Raw genomic sequence first — 19,252 nt, 5'->3', positions numbered from 1 at the left:
CATTTGCAGGCTTGGCTATTGCAGAAGTAACTGTTTTCATGAGATGCACAAGTCTAGCTAAACGTTGTCCTTTGTGTCTAATGCTGGGGTGTTCTTTTAAAAGTTACCTGGTCTAAATAAATTTGAGGACTGCAGCCTACTGAAATGCCCCTCTTGGAATGATATGGCACATTAATGCCCCAACAAGTCCTGTGATAGAGGCACGTTTCTCCGTATTTAATCTCATGTTACCTTTTAACGTCACACAAGATAAACTTTGGGGAAACCTAATAAAGATACATGATACAGCTGAGGAAAGGAGGCGTGACCCTGAGCAACAGTAGCAAAGAGACATGGGGAAATAGCATGCCGACTTTCACGATGATGGACTTGCCTAAAAGGAAAGAAGTGGCAGTTTGTAGCTGAAAGACCCACACTCAGATTTTGGCTCTTCTGGTAATTAACAAGTTTCTTTACGTCCCTACTCTCAGTCGCCCCATCTGTAAAAGGATTATAAAAATCGCCTCACGTGAAATACTAATGTACAAGTGCATTAGCAAGCTATAAACACAGGATGAGGTGGAATTATTTATTATGACGTTCCCCAAAGACATCTGGCCATTTTTGCAACTGCCTCCCAAACAGCCAGACAGTAGCAGCAGAAGGGGGAAACCAAGCCAGAAATCGCCCCAGTGCCACGCTGGACGAAGAGTATGGCTCTCTGTTCATTTCATGAAAGACAGGTGAACCTGTAAATTTTCGAGCAGGGATCTGCTAGGACTAAGGGACCTTGTAAACATAACAGGCAAAAAAGGAGCTCTTGTGCAGGGCCACTGGGTAAGGACCTCCCCCTGGGGCCAAGTGCCCTGGGCAGGGATGGTGATGGTATTTAGTATTAGAAATCTTCACAGGACTGGGTAGATTTGTTTCTTGGCACCACGTCCATAAGTGGTAAATTTATGCTACAAAGTAGCAGCATAATTTGTCTGAAAGTCTCTTAGGCAGCGATGCCAGGGCCCCAGAGCCAGAGCCCAGGACCGCATCCAGGAGGCCAGTGGGGTTTGATGTTGCCACACCCTTGGCCAGAAGCTCTTATTGCTATTTATAGGTCCTCTCCTGAGGAGTCACGAGCCTTTCTACTCTACTTTGGACACAGTGTTATTGATTATCCAGGCTCAGGGGATTGCGAATAGTGGAGGCCCTGACAGCCCCAAGGAGAAATGGCTAACACGGGGAAGGTGGAAAAACTGAGGGAAAATAGAACTTAGGAAGCTCAGCGGCCTGGAATCACCCACTGCAAGAGCCGATGCCCAGGTGCTGCCGCGGCATCCTGAGAACATTGCCTCATCCGATTCATTCTCAGGAACAGGTAGGTACAGCTGAGGCGCAGAGAGCAGATGTGACTTGTCTAAAGTCACACAGCTACGGCTGCTAGTGGCAGAATAGGGTGATGCTGTTACATCCCTGTACTACCCCAGACGGGATACATTTTTACAAAGCAGTCATTTCCTCTTGGATCAGGTGAAATGCACAGGAAGGGATGTAGCTGAAGTAAGGTTTTAGTTTTGCCAGAACTGTACCTTGGCTTCTAAAGCCTGTATTTATGCTGTTCAAAGGAATCAGAAAAATCGTCTGATCAGCAGTCAGTAGTGGCCTATTATTTATGCATTGAGGGCTTGAGTCCTTCCAGAAGAATGACTTACCCTAAATCAACACCCCATGCCTTCCCAAAGGGCATAAACCAATCTCATCTGCCTGTTTATAAAGCTGAGCCTACTGTTGGGGGGGCTGTACCACTGGCCTGAGAGTGTCAGGGACCCATGTGGCTTTTGGTGGATTCTGGTGTAGTAATGGGTTAACCAGCTCTTATTTTCCATCAGCCTCAGCCAAGGCCTTAGAAAGGTCAGGGCACAAAGTTAGATCACTGATGCCCGATAAACGTTTTTAAGTGGAATTTGCTTTCAACGCTTCACACTCCACTTTTTTCTACCCAGGAGAAGTCCTCGGCTCCGGCACGAAATCCGAAAGCCACGGCACTCTTCCGCGGATAACCTCGCCAATGAAATGACCTACATTACTGAAACCGAGGATGTGTTTTACACCTACAAGGGCTCCCTCCCCCCGAAAGACAGCGATTCCGAGATTTCTCAGAACCAAAGCCCACACCGAGAGTAAGAAACTTGTGTTACTCGCTTTCTTTTTATCTGCTTGTTTGGGCTGTGGAGGGATTTTCTCAGACTGAGGTGGCGGGTTAAGAGGAGTCAAGGGCTGAAGCCTGCAGCCAGCTCCCTAGAGTGCTCTGCTGGGTCGAGAACAGACGTCACCCTCCCTTCCCCCACAGGAAGACAAGCTGTGTGCCTGGGGTCCAGGGCTTGCACTACGGAAGACCTCCTGCTCTCCCAATACTTGTTAGCTCTCTTAAATAGTCTCCTCTCCAGTTAGTGAGCAAAGCCCAGTGTAAGTCCTTCCACATTCCAGAAATATAGACCTGTTAACCGTTGCAGTATTTCTCTAGATTATCCAAGTTGACCACTGCCGGTTTCCAGATCACTAGAAACATGCTTATTTTTAGCTCTCCACAGACAGCCTTCTCAGAACCACAGTATGCCCTCAGCGTTTTCGTTTTCTTTTTGGTTTTAATGAATAGATAGTATGAAGGAAAACACATGCATAGAACATCTCTGATTTTTCTGTTCAATTTTTGTCAAGGACAGTTTGCATTAAATTCTTCTTCGTCCCCACTTTCCTTTTTTGAATATGACCGGCTCCTCTCACATCTCAAAGCAGGGGGAGGCGGTGAATCTCTCCTAAAATATTGGTTTGAGTCCTGCTATTATTCAATAAGATATATCGAATTCACCAGCCCCCTCTTCGCCTTAATTTCCAGGGAGCTCAGAACTCCATGTTACGCTGCGGTGAATTACCTCCCCTTTGCCCAGGTTTCTGTTGTAGTCTTTCCTCTTCCTTCCTCGCCTTATTGATGGGTCTTATTTTTTTTTCTCTTGTTTTAATGAATTCACAGTTCTAGCATATCTATGCATTTTAGAGTAAGCTATCTCAAACCACTTCTTGAAGTGGTCAAGACATAGATCATAAAGAAATAAAATGATGTTTTAAGCTAAAGTAGGAATGGATCAACTGTTGGGAAGTCAGCCGTAGTCCTTATGTATCCCTTCTGTGAAATCCCATACTGCGCGCAAAATACAGAAACATGAGGCCTCCGCCAACAGCATAGGGTTAGCAAGGAGGCGCTTCAGTTAAGCTGTAAGTTTTTACCACTCTAGCTACTGGTTCCAAGCATTAAATGCATCCTGATTGTACCCGAGCCCTCACAGGTGAATTGCAAATCTTGTTTCCCACGTATGTATGAGGTTGCTTCCTCTCTTGCTGTCCCTGACCACAGCAAACGTGGTTTGCAGCATGTCTGTGTTCTTAACACCTCTAGTTAAAAAATCCCTCTGGTTATTATTTTCTTGTCCAACCTGAGCTTGGATGATGCTTTTGTTGAAATGATCACTGTCTCTTGCTCCAGCTGGTAGCCCTGTCGAGGCTACCGTGGAAGGATATGAGTTCCTTTGTGTGACACTGGCTTTGCAGTTGTAGAAATACAAGGCTCGAATGCAGGCGTGCATGACTTGAACCAGTTTGAATCTGCAGTGGGGCTCTGGCGCTTTGATGAAAGGGCAGGGTTTAAGGGCTGACCAGGGGCTGGGGGAGGCCCAGTCGCACCCTGGCGTCAGGTCTTCCTCCTGTGGTTTGCATTCTCATCAGGGAATTGTGTAATATCTTCGCAGTCCAATACAGGAGCCACTGGCCACACATGGCTGCTTGAATTTAAGTTCTTCAAATGAAATTTAAAATTCACTTTCTCAAGCCCCATTTCATGTAAGTAATTTCCGGCCCTGCTCACCCCTACGCACTGCACATCAGTTCTTTCTGAAACTCCTCCATGAGACCTGTGTCATCCTGGGGCACTTTTTATTTTGCAGCTAAGTGTTAAAAATAGCAAATAATGATGATTCCAAGGCATCCTTCCTTGTGTGGCTTTGCCAGGTGTACTGGCTGGCAATAGACACTCACGGAGTCAAGTTAGCAGCTCATAGAGTCAAGTTAGCAACTCACCAAGGCAAGTTAGCGACTGTGCTTGGAAGGTGGGATGAACAGTTGAAAAATTACAGCCCTCTCCCCCCGCCCGCCACCACCGCCTCAGTTAGGTAGGGGACCCCTTCTTGTTGATGGAAAGCCGCCTTCTGCTGGTTCTTCAGAGGCAGCTGGCCTGCCTGAAAGTCTGGGGCCTCTCCATTGCCCAAGGTATGAAGGAAAGCTCTGTACGTGGTAGAAAAAAAATACTGTGGTGGTTACTTCAGAGAGCATTTGCAAAATGTTTAAGAAACGCTTGACATGTTTTATACAGCAGATTTGTGTCAAGACGTAAAAAGAAGGATTCTGTCAGAGAAATCACATGAATAATATCACAGGCAGCGAGGAGGGTTCCTTTTAGAAAGAAGAATTAAATGTAATGTTCTGTACCCACTTAAGCAAGTAGAAGAAAGAGGAAGGAAAAGAGTGGGGAGACTTCATCTATGAACCCAAAGTGGCGAAGCTCAGGGTCTCTGAACATCATCTGAGCTGATGAGTCACCCGCCGGTTTGTCCCATATTTATAGCAGCACAGCAAAGTTTGTGATTGTAGTTATGAATCCTTGGCAGTTTGCTTTGTGCCCAAGTAGGCTGTTCCTCCCAAGGTTCTCTCAGCCATTCTGTGTTCCTTTCTTTGCTTCAGAGCAAAGGCCACAATCTGCAGAGAAGGAGGTTTCCTTCACGACAAAAACAAAAACCAACCACCCCCACCACCCAGAGAAATTGGAGGGGACATTCCCTAAAGGAAAAATGACTTTGCAGAACAGACTCCAGAGGAAAACAAGTTTTAGGGCAGATGTGGGTTGTACGTGGAGAACTTGGCTTTTTTTTTTTTTTTTTTTTTTAATCACAGTTGTTTTGACGGGTCCCAGGACGCTCCTCGTGCGTGGGCTTCGTGTTGTCATAATGCCTGTGCCGTTTGCTTGTCTCTTTCTTTAGAGTTTCCTGTTCCACGGGACAGAGGGCAGCTGTCACTTTTTATTTCAGAACTTCTGTGCACACAACAATGTGAAGCGCACTTAACGCTACTACACTTAAAAATGGTTAAAATGACAAGTTTTATGTGTGTTTTACTGTTACTAAAAATTTTGTAAAAAAAATGATTTCTGTGCATCGATAGGGACTTTGGCAAATGGCTTCTATTCTGTCACACTGCCATAGTGAATGCCTCCTCGCCAGTGGCCTGGTCAGAGCTGTGAAACCCTCAGTGGGAGCACAGCTTTGCTCTGTTTCACAGGTTTTGGGGGGTACGGGGGGTAAAGGTCTTTGTAAGTTTCTAGGGCTTAGGAAGAGTGGTAATGGAAGCATCACATGGGAGTCTTTTTTTCATGTTCGGTCCTGCCACTTTTAATTTCTTTAACATTGCCTCTCTTCAGAGAAGTTAATTCTATCGTGGATTTTGTGTCTGAAACTTGTCCCATTTACAGTTCTGATGCATCTGTTTCCTGAGGGCGAATACCTGTTTGTCTGCCTGTCAGCCTGTCTCTGTCCCTTTATCTCCAGCGCGCTAGGCGTGGTCTGTCTCTCCCTCCCCAGCTGCTCTGTCTCCCGGAAGGCAGTGACAGTCCCCCTTCCTCTGACAAGTGACCCCTCCTGTCTCAGCAACAAGCCTCTTCTGCTCGCTCCTCCCCAGTCACCAGCTTCCTCCAGCCACACTGTCTTCTTGCTTCGCTCATCCTACTCCTTTCACAGTTATCCCCTGGAACCCTGGCTCTATCCACAGCTCCCCTCGTCTGTCCCTCCTCACTCAGGAGGCTTTCACTCATGAGCACCTCATGCCCTGCCCCAAGGAGGGAGGAAGCCCTCTCGGTTTGGTGTCTCCACTCGTGGCGTCCCTGAGCTGCGTCCAGCTGCCACCTTCTCATTGCTTCTCGTCATTTGATGTCCTCCTCACCATCTGTTCATCCTCCACGCTGAGCAGAACGTTACTGCCGCCTACAGGGAACGTCTGTACACAGCTGATCAGCCAAACAAATATCGCCATGTGTTTAATAAATTGCGATCTAAAACTGACCTCTCCACCCCTACTTAGAAAATAGGATTGGGCACATAATGACTTTGAATATATTCTTGTTAGTTAGTTCTGTGGGCTTTTTTTAGATAGACCACTATGTTTTATACTGAAAAAGGAAAATACTTTAAAACGTGATACGACATAATCCACGCATTCAAAAATTAGAAATTAAATTTAATGAATATAAAATATATTAGAATTTTACTAAAATCTGTTCTCTTCTGCTTTGTCACCTGGATCTTCTGGGTTTTATTTACATGCCCGTCCCCTTTTCCATGCTGTCACCCTCCAGAGTTCCAGATGTTTGAAGTGTGTAAGCCACTTGCACCTTCTTCATATTCAAGTTCAGGTCCTCCCCTAGAACGTTGGCTAAACCCCTTTGGGCTTGATTTGTCTAGCAATTGCCAAGCAATTACACTTTCGCCAGTAGGGGGTACTCTTGTTAACATTGAAACGGCAAAGTTGCCCCAGTTGGGGGAATTTTTTTTAGCTTTGTTTTAAGTAAGTTAAAGTCTCATCATTTTTAGTCTGAAAACTTGCCATTAGTATGCAGCTTAAATTCCAAAATATCCTGTCTCTGAAATGTCTTCCCATCCATAACACTGCTTCCTGAGCCAGCAACGTGAAAACCTCAAACTCTTCACTTGCACCTACCGTGTTGCCCTGAAACAAGACCGAGCCGGACAGTCAGCTCTAATGCGTCTTTTGGAGCAAAAATTAGTATAAGACCCTGTCTTATTTTACTGTAATATAAGACTGGGTCTAATATAATATAACATAACATAACATGACATAATATAATACCAGGTCTAACATAATATAATATAGTATAGTATAATATAATACCGGGTCTTATTAATATAATATATGGTAGGATATGATGTGATACGATAAATGATATATGATGTGATATAACATAATATAATATAATACCGCGTCTTATATTAATTTTTGCTCCAAAAGACACATTAGAGCTGATTGCCCGGCTAGGTCTTATTTTCGGGGAAATAGGGTAGCTATATTCCTACACTGGTCTGTTCACTGAATTTTTATATTCAAATAAATTGGGGTTGTGAATCATTCTGTATGAACATGATACAGATTTTACATTTAAAGTAAGCGAATTTGAACTTGCGAGGAAACAGAGGCCCTAATTTAATGAAAAATCCATGGATAAGGGCTTGAAATAAGGATTAATAAGAGGCAGCAGCAATTGTCTTTTGTCTGTTTCGCTGAATAGCTTCATCTGGGAGAGTCTGGAGAACATGAGAAACCCCCATAATCTGTAGGCTTTTTAAGGCATCTTTTGCTGGGCCTATGGCTCTGGACGGGGTCTCGTGTGGGTGTGCATGATGCAGAGAAGTTGAGTGTCCTGTACAGTGATGCTGAGATGGTTGAGCCCTGTAGCTCTGTGAGGTTAGAGATTGGGGAAGCGCGGGTCTTACCTTTGGAGCAGACTTGGCATGGCCTGGAGAGGAAAGAGGTGCTCGGGGACTCATGTCCGTCAGACTTCCGTCTGTTAAGTGAGGGGGAAACTGAGTGACTGTGGACAAGTCACTCAGCTTCTCTTAACCACAGTTTTCTCATCTGTGAAATGGGAGTTGGACCAGATGACCACAGAGACCTATTTAGTTCTAAGAATTTGAGTTCTCTAAGACAGCGTTGTCCAATAGAACTTACTGCGATGACAGAAATGTTTTATAACTGTGCTGTCCAGTGCAGGAGCCACTAGCTACAGCTGACTACTAACCATTTTTGGAATGTGACTGATACATTTGAAGACTTTCTAATCTGAATTTATGTAAATTTAAATAGCCACATGTGATTACCACATTGGACAGTGCAGCTCTAAGATACATAAGGACCTATATTAAGAAAAAAACATAACAGTCTCAGTGTGGGCAATTAATAGAGGGCACAGGCAAATAACGCAAACTGGTAGTAGTATAAATTGCCCTGAATGTGCAACATTAATCCCATTTCCTGGAGTAGTAGCTGGCACATTTCCCTGTCACCCTTTTAATGTAGCTGGGAAGAGAGCTGAGTTTTCAGCAGCTCCCGAGTCCTCTCTGCCCTCCTGTCCCTTTTCCCCAAAACTAAAGGTGGTGATATTTAGGCTCGCTGGGGGCAAGGGCAGCCAGTGAACTCTGGGTGCCAGAGCCCTGAGGTTGACCTTTGAAGCTCTTCTAAGGTTCCAAGGATTCATGTCAACAGCGGGATGCCAGGCCTCAACAATCAGTAATGTTTTTACTCTGATAAAATATTAATCCCGTTAATAAAATATCTCCTCCTTCTTCACGATGAAGGAGTCTATCCGAAAACAATCCAGCACCCAGCTGCCTGACCCGGAAGTCATCCGGTTCTGTGTCTCCATCTTCAAATGCTCCAGGCTCCTGCTCCCCAGATGGCGTCGATCAACAGTTTTTGGAGGACTTCCACAGGGTGACCAAAGGGGGCTCCACCGAGGACTCCAGCCAGTACTACTGTGACAAGGTGAGCTCACTCAGGTCCTGCGCCCTGCAGTAGCCAGGTGACCGAGCCAGGTGACCCACCCAGGCTCCCTCACGCGTACGCACCTCCTGGGCAATTAAGTAGTTATGACTAAAAGAAAATATCACCAACCAGTGGAGAGGGAAGGAACGTAACTGACCACTTTCCAACCTTTTCCAGAATGATAATGGTGATGGCTACTTAATCTTGATCCGTATTACACCAGATGAAGATGGAAAATTTGGATTTAATCTGAAGGTATGCTGTATGTATGTATAAGGAAGGTTTATGCTCTGTTTTATGCTCAGTTTCATTTCCATTGGACACGTGCTGCATACTTGAGGTTACATCAGGAAATCGGCTCAGGCCTCAGAATTGGGAGCTTTATTATGTGGCTGTGGCAGCTTCCTCACACCAAGTGCCTGTTCTGTGCTTCACGGTTGCTCTGCACTTATTTATATCACCTTATTGAGTTCTAAGCAGGGAAGTTGGTGTTTTTAAACCCATTTTATAGATGCGTATTAAGGCTCAGAGTGATGAAGGCACACAGTGGTCAAGCAGATCTCCCCCCAAAGAGGGGTTATGAAGAGAGCCCCTCAGCATTGCTGAGCTGAGAAGAGAGAACAGTGGTTCTAGTGGCAGGGTCATTTGTGCAGCCATCACCCTCCTCTGCCTGCCTCTAGGCAGGGTGTACAAACTATGGCCTAGGGGCCAAATGTACGTAAAGTTTTTTTTGAACACAGCCACACCACACCCATACATTTACAAATGGTTTATAGCTCCTTCCGCAGTAGGTGGTAGAGTTGAACAATTGCAACAGAGCCCTCTGTCCCACAAAGCCCAACATATATGCTCACGGGTCCTTTACAGAAAGTTTACCAACCTCTGCCTTACAGCACAGTGAGGGCAGGTGGTCTCTGCTGCCCACCCCATAGCGGCCAGCCACCTTACACGCCTCTCCTGTACCCCAGCAGCCCTGCTCATGACCTGCTGAGGTCAAAAGCCGTTGTAGCGTGCGACCTTTTCTGTGGCTTCTGTCTTCTCCACTGAAAACTCGCTCTCCCACAGCACTTAGAGGCGATGGTTTTGGACTCCTTTTCCCGGAGATGGTTGCCTTTTTGAAAGGAGCTTGCCCATCCGAGTGCGCCTTCAGTTCATGGACTGTGGGGATGGCCACGGGAGGCTTCTGAGCAGTCCTCTCGTTAGCCCAATATTCTCAGAGGGCTCAGGAGCCTTGTAATTGTGAAAGGGTGCCGTTCCCTGGGATTAGAACAGGATTAAGGGAAATTGGAGCCCTCTCCTATGCCAGAGGTCTGCATGTGTTTGTTGCTATGAACTACTCAAGTTTTTGTTTGTTTGTTTATTTTTCATCTCACATGTTTACAGGGAGGAGTGGATCAAAAGATGCCTCTTGTGGTATCTAGGATAAACCCAGAGTCGCCTGTAAGTAAACATGTTCCATTATGTCCCATATTTGTTTTCCCATAAATCTAACAGATTTCTATTTTGGTGTCCTGTTTCTCTTTTGCCAGCAGCAAAGAGGGTGTGTAAATGCATGCACATAGATGGAATGAAAGAACAGAGCCCATGTTTTCCAGAACCTGGCTGCTCAGGGTGGTCCCTGAAGCGGTGTTCTGCCACCGTACTGCGCAGGGTCCAGCACCCTCAGCACCTGGGAGCCCATTAGCAATGCAGGTCTCAGGCCCCGCCCAGATCTGCTGGCCCTGAGTCTGCACTGTTAACAAGATCCCCGGGTGGTCCGTGTGCACCTTATAATGTAGAAGTACTGCTCAAGGGAAGGAAACTGAGGCTCGGAGTTTGCTGTTCGCACTTTGAGGGGCACATGGACCCTGTACCCCTTTCCACAATCCCACGCCCACCCGCGCCCTCAGCAGATCATTTGCTTTTTTAAAGCAGTGAGCACCAAAGAGTCACTATGCCTCCTGAGCAGGTACCAGTTTGGGGGTTTTACTCGTAAGCAGCCCTTCAGCTGGCAGTTTCCTTTTTCTTCCTGCTCATGGCCCCTCTCAAATAAGAAGGCTTTTATTCCAACACTGTTCAGTGCATTGCTACACTCCATAATGGCTTCTGCTCTTGGCATTATGCTTACAAAGGCTTTCTCCACTGCAAGATAAATAAATACTCACTTTTAGCTGACAAATCATTTTTCTCACAGCCCATCTAGGAAATAAAAGATCAGAAGCATCATAGTCATTCCATTCCATTAATAAGTGAAGGTTGGCTGAAGATAAATAAATACTCGCTTTTAGCTGACAAATCATTTTCTAATAGCCCATCTAGGAAAGATCAGAAGCATCACCGTCATTAACGTCCCGTTAATAAGTGAAGGTTGGCTGCCACAGAGAAATGGCTTCTGTGATTTTCTTAGCCTTATTCTGGAGTGTTTCATAACTTAACGTTCCACTTCATTACAATCCCATGACCAGCCAGCTGCCATGTCATCATTGCAGTGGATGTAAAAATAATGACGATAATACCTGACGGGGAAGAAAGGAGAACTTGATCATGGTCTCAAGTGTCGAGGCTCAGAGAGCATCAGCGTTCTTCCCTTGAGGACTGCTGTGCTAACCGAAGAAACTCGCTTTTCCCCTCCACTCAGGCGGACACCTGCATTCCTAAGCTGAACGAAGGGGATCAAATCGTGTTAATCAATGGCCGGGACATCTCAGAACACACCCACGACCAAGTGGTGATGTTCATCAAAGCCAGCCGGGAGTCCCACACGCGGGAGCTGGCCTTGGTGATCAGGAGGAAAGGTAATAGGCACCTTTTCGGGGGGAGGAGCCCCAAGGACGCTGCCTGCGCAAAGCAGGGCCTTCTCTGGCCCGGCCTTGGTTTTGAAAATGTTGAGCTTGTAGCCACCATTTGAAAATCGAGAACTTGACATAACAACCTGAATGTCTAACTTGTCACTTGAAAAGTTTGAAGATCTCCCCACACAGGGCCCGGCCCCTCACGGCCAGTCCTCTGGAGATAGGCAGCACCCACCACCCCCTTTATACAAGGCATGAGCCCCCACCCCTCGTAGCTGCCTGGCCCTGCAGGCAATTGCATTTTCAGCCGTTTGTGGAAGGATCAGTGCATTTGGTTTTGTTGGAAAGTCAGTAAGCCGAGGGAGGCAGGGGCCTGGCTCCTCTGTGGTGGTTCTCACTCTACCTCCTACCAGTTGAGGGATCTTGAGCAAGTTTCTTACCCCGTCTATGTTTCAGTTCCCTCTAATGTAAAATGAGGATAAAACAGCCCCTACCTCACGGGGTTCTTGTGAGGATTAAATGATACTCATACTGGAAAGTACCTAGAATGCTGCCTGATACGTGGTAGGCGTTTGAAGGGTGGCTACTATTGAATACCATTACTGTTGTTGTTATAAACTGCTCAGCCGAGTCCTTGGATGCTCCTTCCCAGCCCGAAATGCCTCAGGTGTGCGCAATGTGTGACTCAGAGCCCTGGCCCTCCATCGCTGCTCTGGCCTCACAGGTGTAGGCATGACCCCACACCCCCACATTCCTTCCTTCTCTCTGTTCCCTTCCAGTGCCAGCTCTCATCCCCCCTCCTCTGTGAGGCCTTACCAGGTCCTCCAGGTCCCTACCCAGCCCCCCACCGCCCTGTCCCCAACAAACCTCAGCACGCTGCTCAGCGCACAGTAGGCATTCAGTAGTGGTTGTAGCTGATGTCTGTGGAGCGCCCGTGAAATGCCTTGCACTGTGCTAATTGCTTTACATAACTATCCTCGTCAGCTCTCAGAACACTCTTACAAGCTCAGGATTGTTATTCCCAAGTGAGGAAATGGGGAAAACCAAGTCAGAGAGGCTAAGTTGCCCTGCTGCTGTGTGGTGGGTAAGGCTGCAAGATAATAGAGAACGAAGGATTCCAGCAATTGGGAGCAGGCCCCTCTGCCACATGATGTGCCCTGTAGTACGCTGGCAGTCGTAGGGGGCCAGTGGGAGAGCAGTCTGGGCTGTCTGAGGTGAAGAAAATGGATGTTTTTAGACTATGCGAGCTAGAGGGGCAGTGCCACTGGTCTTCTGTAACTGTAATAGTAATAAGCTTATTTTTTAAATAAACGTTTAAATACAAAATATGAGTTGATTGAAAGAAAAATAAGTAAACAGCATAGGGAGTAGTTGATACGACAGATGTCATGAAAGTAGCAAAAGAGCTCAGCTTCTCCGGTCAGTGAAAAGAATGTGGTCTTTAGGGTCAGACAGATATGGACCAAATTCCCATGTCCCGCCCTGACAGGACAACTCCTTTGCCCTGAGAGTCAGTTTCCTCATCTGTATAATGGGGATAATGACAGCTGGGTCAGCATTGTGAGGATTCAGTCTAACTCTGTGGGGAAATGCACAAGTTGTTACTTTCCTCTCTTTTCCTGTTACCTTGAAGGTAGTAGGGAGCCAGTGAAAGTTTTCGAGTAAGGGAGTGACATCCCCTTCTGGGTAGAAAGGGAAAATTCAGAGATGATCCCAAAGTTTCCAATCTGAAAGACTGGAGAAGGAAGTCACTGTAGATGGAAAGAGGCATGTGAGGCTGGGGAAGTATTGTGAAGGTGCAGGGCATGGGGGTCCTAAGGTTATATTTATTCACTCGGAGTCTGACATGAAGGGAGGATTCATACTTTAGAGGTAGGGCTGAAGCGCAGAGATATTAGGCCTAGAGATGTTTACATGGGAACATCCCAGCTGAGAATGGCCGTGAGTTAGAGACTGACTGAGTTCTGGGGACAATCGTGTCGTGGAGAGTGCCCCAGACCTCACACCAGGGAAGTGCCTGTTTGAAGGGAGCAAGGGAAAAGGAACCGAGAAAAGGGTGGGGGGATGAGTAAAAAAAGAATCAGGTCAGAGAGAACAAAGGGAGAAGATATGTTTTCTTTAAAAACATTCTTTCCCTTTCTCTTACCTTTGGCAAAAGCCCCGGAGTGCTAAACACCATCATAAACTAACCGGAATAGTATGTCGTTTTGTATAATTGACACATATTGAATCCGTCAACAAGCAGCAGTGTCTTTGGTGAAAATGATTACCAGGTGCTTACTCATTTAATAAGATGTTTGACACCATCTGCATTCAGGTGTCATAAGTGTAATTTGGGAGTACAAAATGGATCACCAGAGCTTTGCCACACACGCCAGACGCACCCTTTCTTGTCCATTACAGCTGTCCATTCAACGGGTGATATCAAATCTGAAGATGAACTGAACCAGCTTTTCCCAGAGGCCATTTTCCCTGTGTGTCCAGAGGGTGGGGACACCCTGGAGGGATCCATGGAACAGCTAAAGAAGGGCCTCGAAAGTGGGACAGTGCTGATCCAGTTCGAGGTAAGAGCAGCAGGGCCACCTCCCACGGCCTGCGTCCCCGAGCCAGCCGTGACACTGGGGGCCTGTGCCCATTGTGGGAACGCAGGAGGGGCTCTGCATCAGGGCCGTGGAGCGGGCCTAGAAAGCCGGGGATGGAGACCACAGCCCATCACTGAACTCTGTCTCACCCTCTTGTTCTAGTACCGTGCGGTAGTCATGGAGAAATGTGTCAGAAATCGAGGAGGAGGGATCTGAGCGTATTTAGCTGCCAACACAAAAGCTTGAAAGGCCCAGCAATGGAAGGTAGTGGAGAGGCGTGTGGGTGAGCGCCCGAGGGAGACTGCAGGGGCCCCATCCCCCACCCTGCCGGGCACACTCTGTAATTTGGAGCAGGTAGTGTCATCCCATAAAGGCACAGCAGCTTGCCTTCCCAAGTCCTCCAGAACCGTGTGAATGGGGGTAGAAACCAAAGCCAGACACCATCTTCCTTCCCCAGGAGGGACCGCCACGTATAGGATTGAGACTATCGACAAAAGTACAGGCAAAGACTTTCTACAGAACAAAGTAGGACCAACGAAGGCTCAGTTTTACTCATCTGATCACTAACAGAATGAAAATAGAATGTGTTTATTGTTCACATTTTTTAAAGGTAGAAGAAAGCAGAGTAGTTCATGCTTATTGCTTATTGCATGAACTACTCTGCTTTCTTCTACCTTTAAAAACTGTGAGAACAGAAGAACAAAGAAAATAAGTCAATAAAAGAAAACAGATCATGATTAGTGCCGATATACAGTCTGGATTCATAAATTAGGAAAGAGAGTCTCACATAGGGTTCAGAAGCAGACATCCTTAATGCATTGTTTATCCATATAAAGGAAAAAGTCGCAGAAGCAAAACTAGGCAGTTTGTCAAATGTATGTGACCGTACATTGATTCAGGAAAGAAAGAGTGCATAGTATGAGTATTAAGCCAAAAGGAATGTGAAACAAAGAATTTTGAGTGAGAGGTTTATTTCATAACGGTGTAAGGAATAGAATGTAAATAGAGTGCATTTTTAGAGCAATGGGTATTGAACAGCTGTAAAAAGGGAAAACCCATAAGACAGATGAAGATAATGACCTCATCCACAGAAAGAAATCAATAGGGAATGTTAAACTTAACAGCCTTGAGAGATAATGTAGACAAAAAATAAGTTCATATATTGTGGAAGTGAAATCAGGATAAGAGGATACGAATAATATAATTACTTGGGTAGAATGACAGACAGACGAGTATACTGAATATCTACAGAGAGAAAGCCCTTTTTATCCAATGGCCGGCAGGAGGCCAGGTAGACTTTAGATTTTAAAAGAAAAAGTTCAAAATTGAAATATACATTTGAAACACTAATACTTAATATTTTAAAACACTATCCAAAATAATTGAAACAAGAACTTAAAAGCCAGGTAATATATCAGTTTTATTCTTTTTTTGCTTTTGGAGGGGATATGAAAGGGGAAAGACACTTGCAGTTATTCATGCATTCATTCAGCGAGCCTGTATTAGGTATTTCCCCGGTGCCAAACACTGGATCAGGAAAATGATGAAGGATGGAGAAGTGGGATTTCTGGCCCCAAGAAGTATACAATCGAATTTTGGTATATTTGGGTGTAGGGGCTGGGCTGTATCATGAGTCCCAGAAACAGCTAAAGACCAAGATAGGGCAAGATTTCATTGCACAAAATATATGTTCTCTAGAAACTGGAGCTGAGAGGGTTCCACAATGTCTTCTTGGGTGAGATGTAGTATTAATAGAGGTTGGATGGGATTACGTGTGGAATGGAGGGAGGGTATTCCAGGACAGTCACGACATGAGAGCAGACTAACCTCATAGGGTGTCAGGTCGCATAGGGAAACAGGTCTACCTGGGGGTGAGAAGCATGCCAAGCAGTCCTGGGTCTCCCGCCAGGTGATGGGAGTTCTTCAATCCCCCACGAGAACTGTTTCTCTTCGATCAGACTGTCCACAGGGAGGCGCTGTGGGCTCTTCATAAGGAAAAAGACCAAGTTTGGTCTTCGCCAGTGCTCCAGAAAAATCCCCTCCCCGCAGGTGGCCTCACTTTTATGTTTTACATATGGGAAACCCACGGAAGATTTTCCTTGAATAATGTTCACTGAATTTCGTTAAAAAGGTTAAAAATACTTTAGAGAGAAATAGCCATCTATCCCATTTTTGAGTAGTGTTTATCAAAGGGTGACACCCTGAGCGCCTGTATGGATGTCACCTGAAGAGCTCGTCACACTGAGCCCAGACCACAGCTGCTGAAGCAACTGCACTGGGATGGGGCCCGGATGTTGCTACGTTTAATTTCACCAGGAGGTTTTGCTATACAAGCCAAGCTAGAGGGTGGGAGGGTAACAATCGTACCAGAACCATTGTCCCACTGCGCCCATCCTGTCTTACCTTTAGAGCTTGTAGGTAGGCGACAGCATAAGAAATGGAGAACGTAGAAATTTTAGGGTGAAATTTTAGTGATATACACATTTTTCCTTCATTTAGTCTATATATTTCCTAGAACGAGTAGGAAAATCCTCTTGTTCAATAACATTTGCAGAATTCCAGAATGCAGAATCGACAACAGCAGAGCTGCTCTGTGATGCAGCTGGTGGGGTACATGGAGCCCTGCCTCAGTCTCCCCACACTGGCCCAAGGACCCCTAGACTATAGGAACATAATTTAACAACCACTGTTATAGATGGGGGGAAAATGTCTTATACAGCTGCTAGGGAAGAATTCTAAAGGAAGCCAGATCAAACCAGAAACTAATACAAAGGGAAAGCTTTAATGAGCACTTACTATGTGTCAGGGGCTTTATGTGCATCAATCTTGTAGAATTCTTACGGCAGCCCTTGATAGAGTCTGTACTGATACCCACTAGAATAGATTAAGGATCAGAGTCTGGGGGAGGTTATCTCTCAGTAAATGGCCACAGCCTGCTTGGATCCCAGGCAGGCTAACCCAAGAGCTTGTCCTCTTAACTGTATAACCTTTGCAAACAACAAAGTGTATTTTCATGTGACAGTTGTCATTAGAGTAGTACAACGTCAGAGCTAGAAAAGATCTGAGAAACTATCTAGCCACATGGGACCAAACAGACTTTAAATCGTGGCTCTACCACTCACTTCCTGTGTGACCTCAGGCATGTCACTTAACCTCTGTGGCCTCCCCTTCCCATCTATCAGTTGGGTGTCTCATTGGTGGCTGTAAGGATTAGATGAGATAAATACTTAATGCATTGTCTGGCACATAGTAAGAGCGCAATAAAAAGTAACAACTATCATTATTTATAAATAGAGTCTCCAAGAGTGTAAAGAACATGCCCAATCTCCATACAAGAACTGGTCATGTCACACTGGGTTTGGAACCTGGGGCTGTCTGACTCCAGCGTCCTGGCAATTCTGGTTCCTCACATGCTCTTCTAGTGCTGTCAGCAGGTGAGTGGCGTGGCCGATGGGGGCTGTGCCCTGAACAGGACCAGGAAGAGTTGGCTGGTTCCTAACAGGTGCCCATACCATCCACTCCACCACACAAAGGGCCTGCCCTGGGGTAGGACGGAATCCCTCCCATGCTGGTTTTCAGCAGTTTGCTTTGAAGCATTTTTTCATTAAGGGACTTCCTCTGTCCTTATGGTGGCTTTCAGTAAACAATTACACGTATTACAGAAAGCGTTGGGTCCCAACTGTAACGAAATCACACTTAATAATTAGCATTTGTATAGCACTTTGGAATCTACCAAGTGTGTATCCCATATGTTGTCTCTGTTGACACTCACACCCGTTCTGTAAAAGAGATACGGCCAGAATTATCAAGGTCACTCCTTTATAGATGGAGAAAATGAGGCTCAGAATCTGAGGGCCTTGCCTGAAGCCACACAGCGGGTCACAGAGAGCAAGGATTAGAATTGATGTTAAAAGTCTAGTCCACTGTCACCACTCACCATTGCCTGGTGCAACCCAGCCTCACTATGAGCCCTTCCCTCCAGCAGCTACACTGTGTGACCTAGCTGCTACTCAGCGTAAGCGGTGTGGTAGCATTTGTAATCAGCCTCAAAATGCCTGGATACTATACTCCTTTCAGCCAAGGGAGGGCATTCCTCTTTGTCTCATGAAAAGGAGATTTGGGGTTCACACAGCTCCAAGTCCATCACCACCTCCAGGACTCATCCATTCAGCCCCAGCTTCATTCCTTCCTGAGAGGAATATGCTTTTCCTGCCTGAGTTATGCTTTCTGTTTAAGCAAGGAGAAGGACATGCATTCCGCGTGGACGTCCCTGGATAAAAACTAAGTGGGAATGCTGACTTGTCCTTTGAGAACCAGCTTCCCAGTGAAGACCCCTTACGCCCATCCTCTCCAATGACCAGGTGACTGGCAACTGCCCACCTCCTTGCTCCGTTAAGACCTCTTCGGAGACTTGAGGATTGCAGTTGATAGAAAATGGGGAAGAGCTTGTCTCCCTCCCTCCCTGACTGATGAGTTAGACTCAACCAAAGGTCATGTCTCAGGTAGCCTCGCCCATCCCACTTCTGCATCTTCCATCTTTATCCAAGCCAGAAGCCTTTTTTTTTTCTCTCTTCTGACCTGTTTTTCCTTAACTCGCTCCTACATCACCCATTACAGGAAACGTCCATTACTGACAAAACAAGTGAGTCACTGACTCCTGTGATCATTGTAAGAGTTGACTTGGAAGGACAAAGGTAGCTGAAGACTTAAGGAGACGTTGAAATTGACACATGTAGAAATTAGTAAAGGCAATTGTACCTTCAAGATGAGAACTCATACCTTAAAACATTTAAAAAATTAATTGTCCAAATAGTTTTTTTGTTTTTTTTAAGAAAGGAAAGTGTGAAACCGTATAATGTGTATGGAATACAGGGAACAAACTTGACGTTTCAAGTGCCGCGTCGATGTGCTGTCATTCTTCATCTGTGAAAGGGACTGTAAGAATCCTTGGGCATGCCAGCAGTGGGGCCTACATCCGGGCCTGTGTATTTAAAGTGACCCTGCGGAAGGTCCCAAACTTACTAGCAACGATGTCAGTTCATTTCAGCAAACCTTTATGGGGAGCTAGGGAGGGGTTTCAAGTCCCCTCTAGACAGTGTCCCTGACCTCTGGTGGGGTCAGTTTCAAGGGACAGACGAAGTCCCCAGTGTGGACAAACCACCCATGAGTAGTGAATGATAATGTCTATGGAGTGGTACTAGGAAAACAGCCTCTTGGGACCTTCATGAAAAATTAACTCTTCGCTTAATTACTCGTATATACGGCTCCATGCCG

General features: G+C 45.9%; 1 protein-coding gene across 7 annotated transcripts in view; it reads left to right on the top strand.

Moving 5' to 3' along the window:
- The window catches only part of PTPN3 (protein tyrosine phosphatase non-receptor type 3), a 97,553-nt gene that overhangs the window by 64,119 nt on the left and 14,182 nt on the right, over nt 1-19,252 (top strand). For all 7 annotated transcript variants that reach the window (XM_033123454.1, XM_033123457.1, XM_033123452.1 and 4 more), the window contains 6 exons: nt 1,974-2,150; nt 8,439-8,625; nt 8,803-8,880; nt 10,009-10,065; nt 11,243-11,399; nt 13,800-13,960. In XM_033123454.1, coding sequence (XP_032979345.1) covers nt 1,974-2,150; nt 8,439-8,625; nt 8,803-8,880; nt 10,009-10,065; nt 11,243-11,399; nt 13,800-13,960 — 817 coding nt within the window. The remainder of the gene's footprint in view (nt 1-1,973; nt 2,151-8,438; nt 8,626-8,802; nt 8,881-10,008; nt 10,066-11,242; nt 11,400-13,799; nt 13,961-19,252) is intronic.

This window comes from Rhinolophus ferrumequinum, chromosome 12 (assembly GCF_004115265.2).
Source record: "Rhinolophus ferrumequinum isolate MPI-CBG mRhiFer1 chromosome 12, mRhiFer1_v1.p, whole genome shotgun sequence".
NCBI lineage: Eukaryota > Metazoa > Chordata > Mammalia > Chiroptera > Rhinolophidae > Rhinolophus > Rhinolophus ferrumequinum.
Note: the sequence above shows the minus strand (reverse complement) of the source record. Positions and strands in the feature narration are given on the sequence as shown.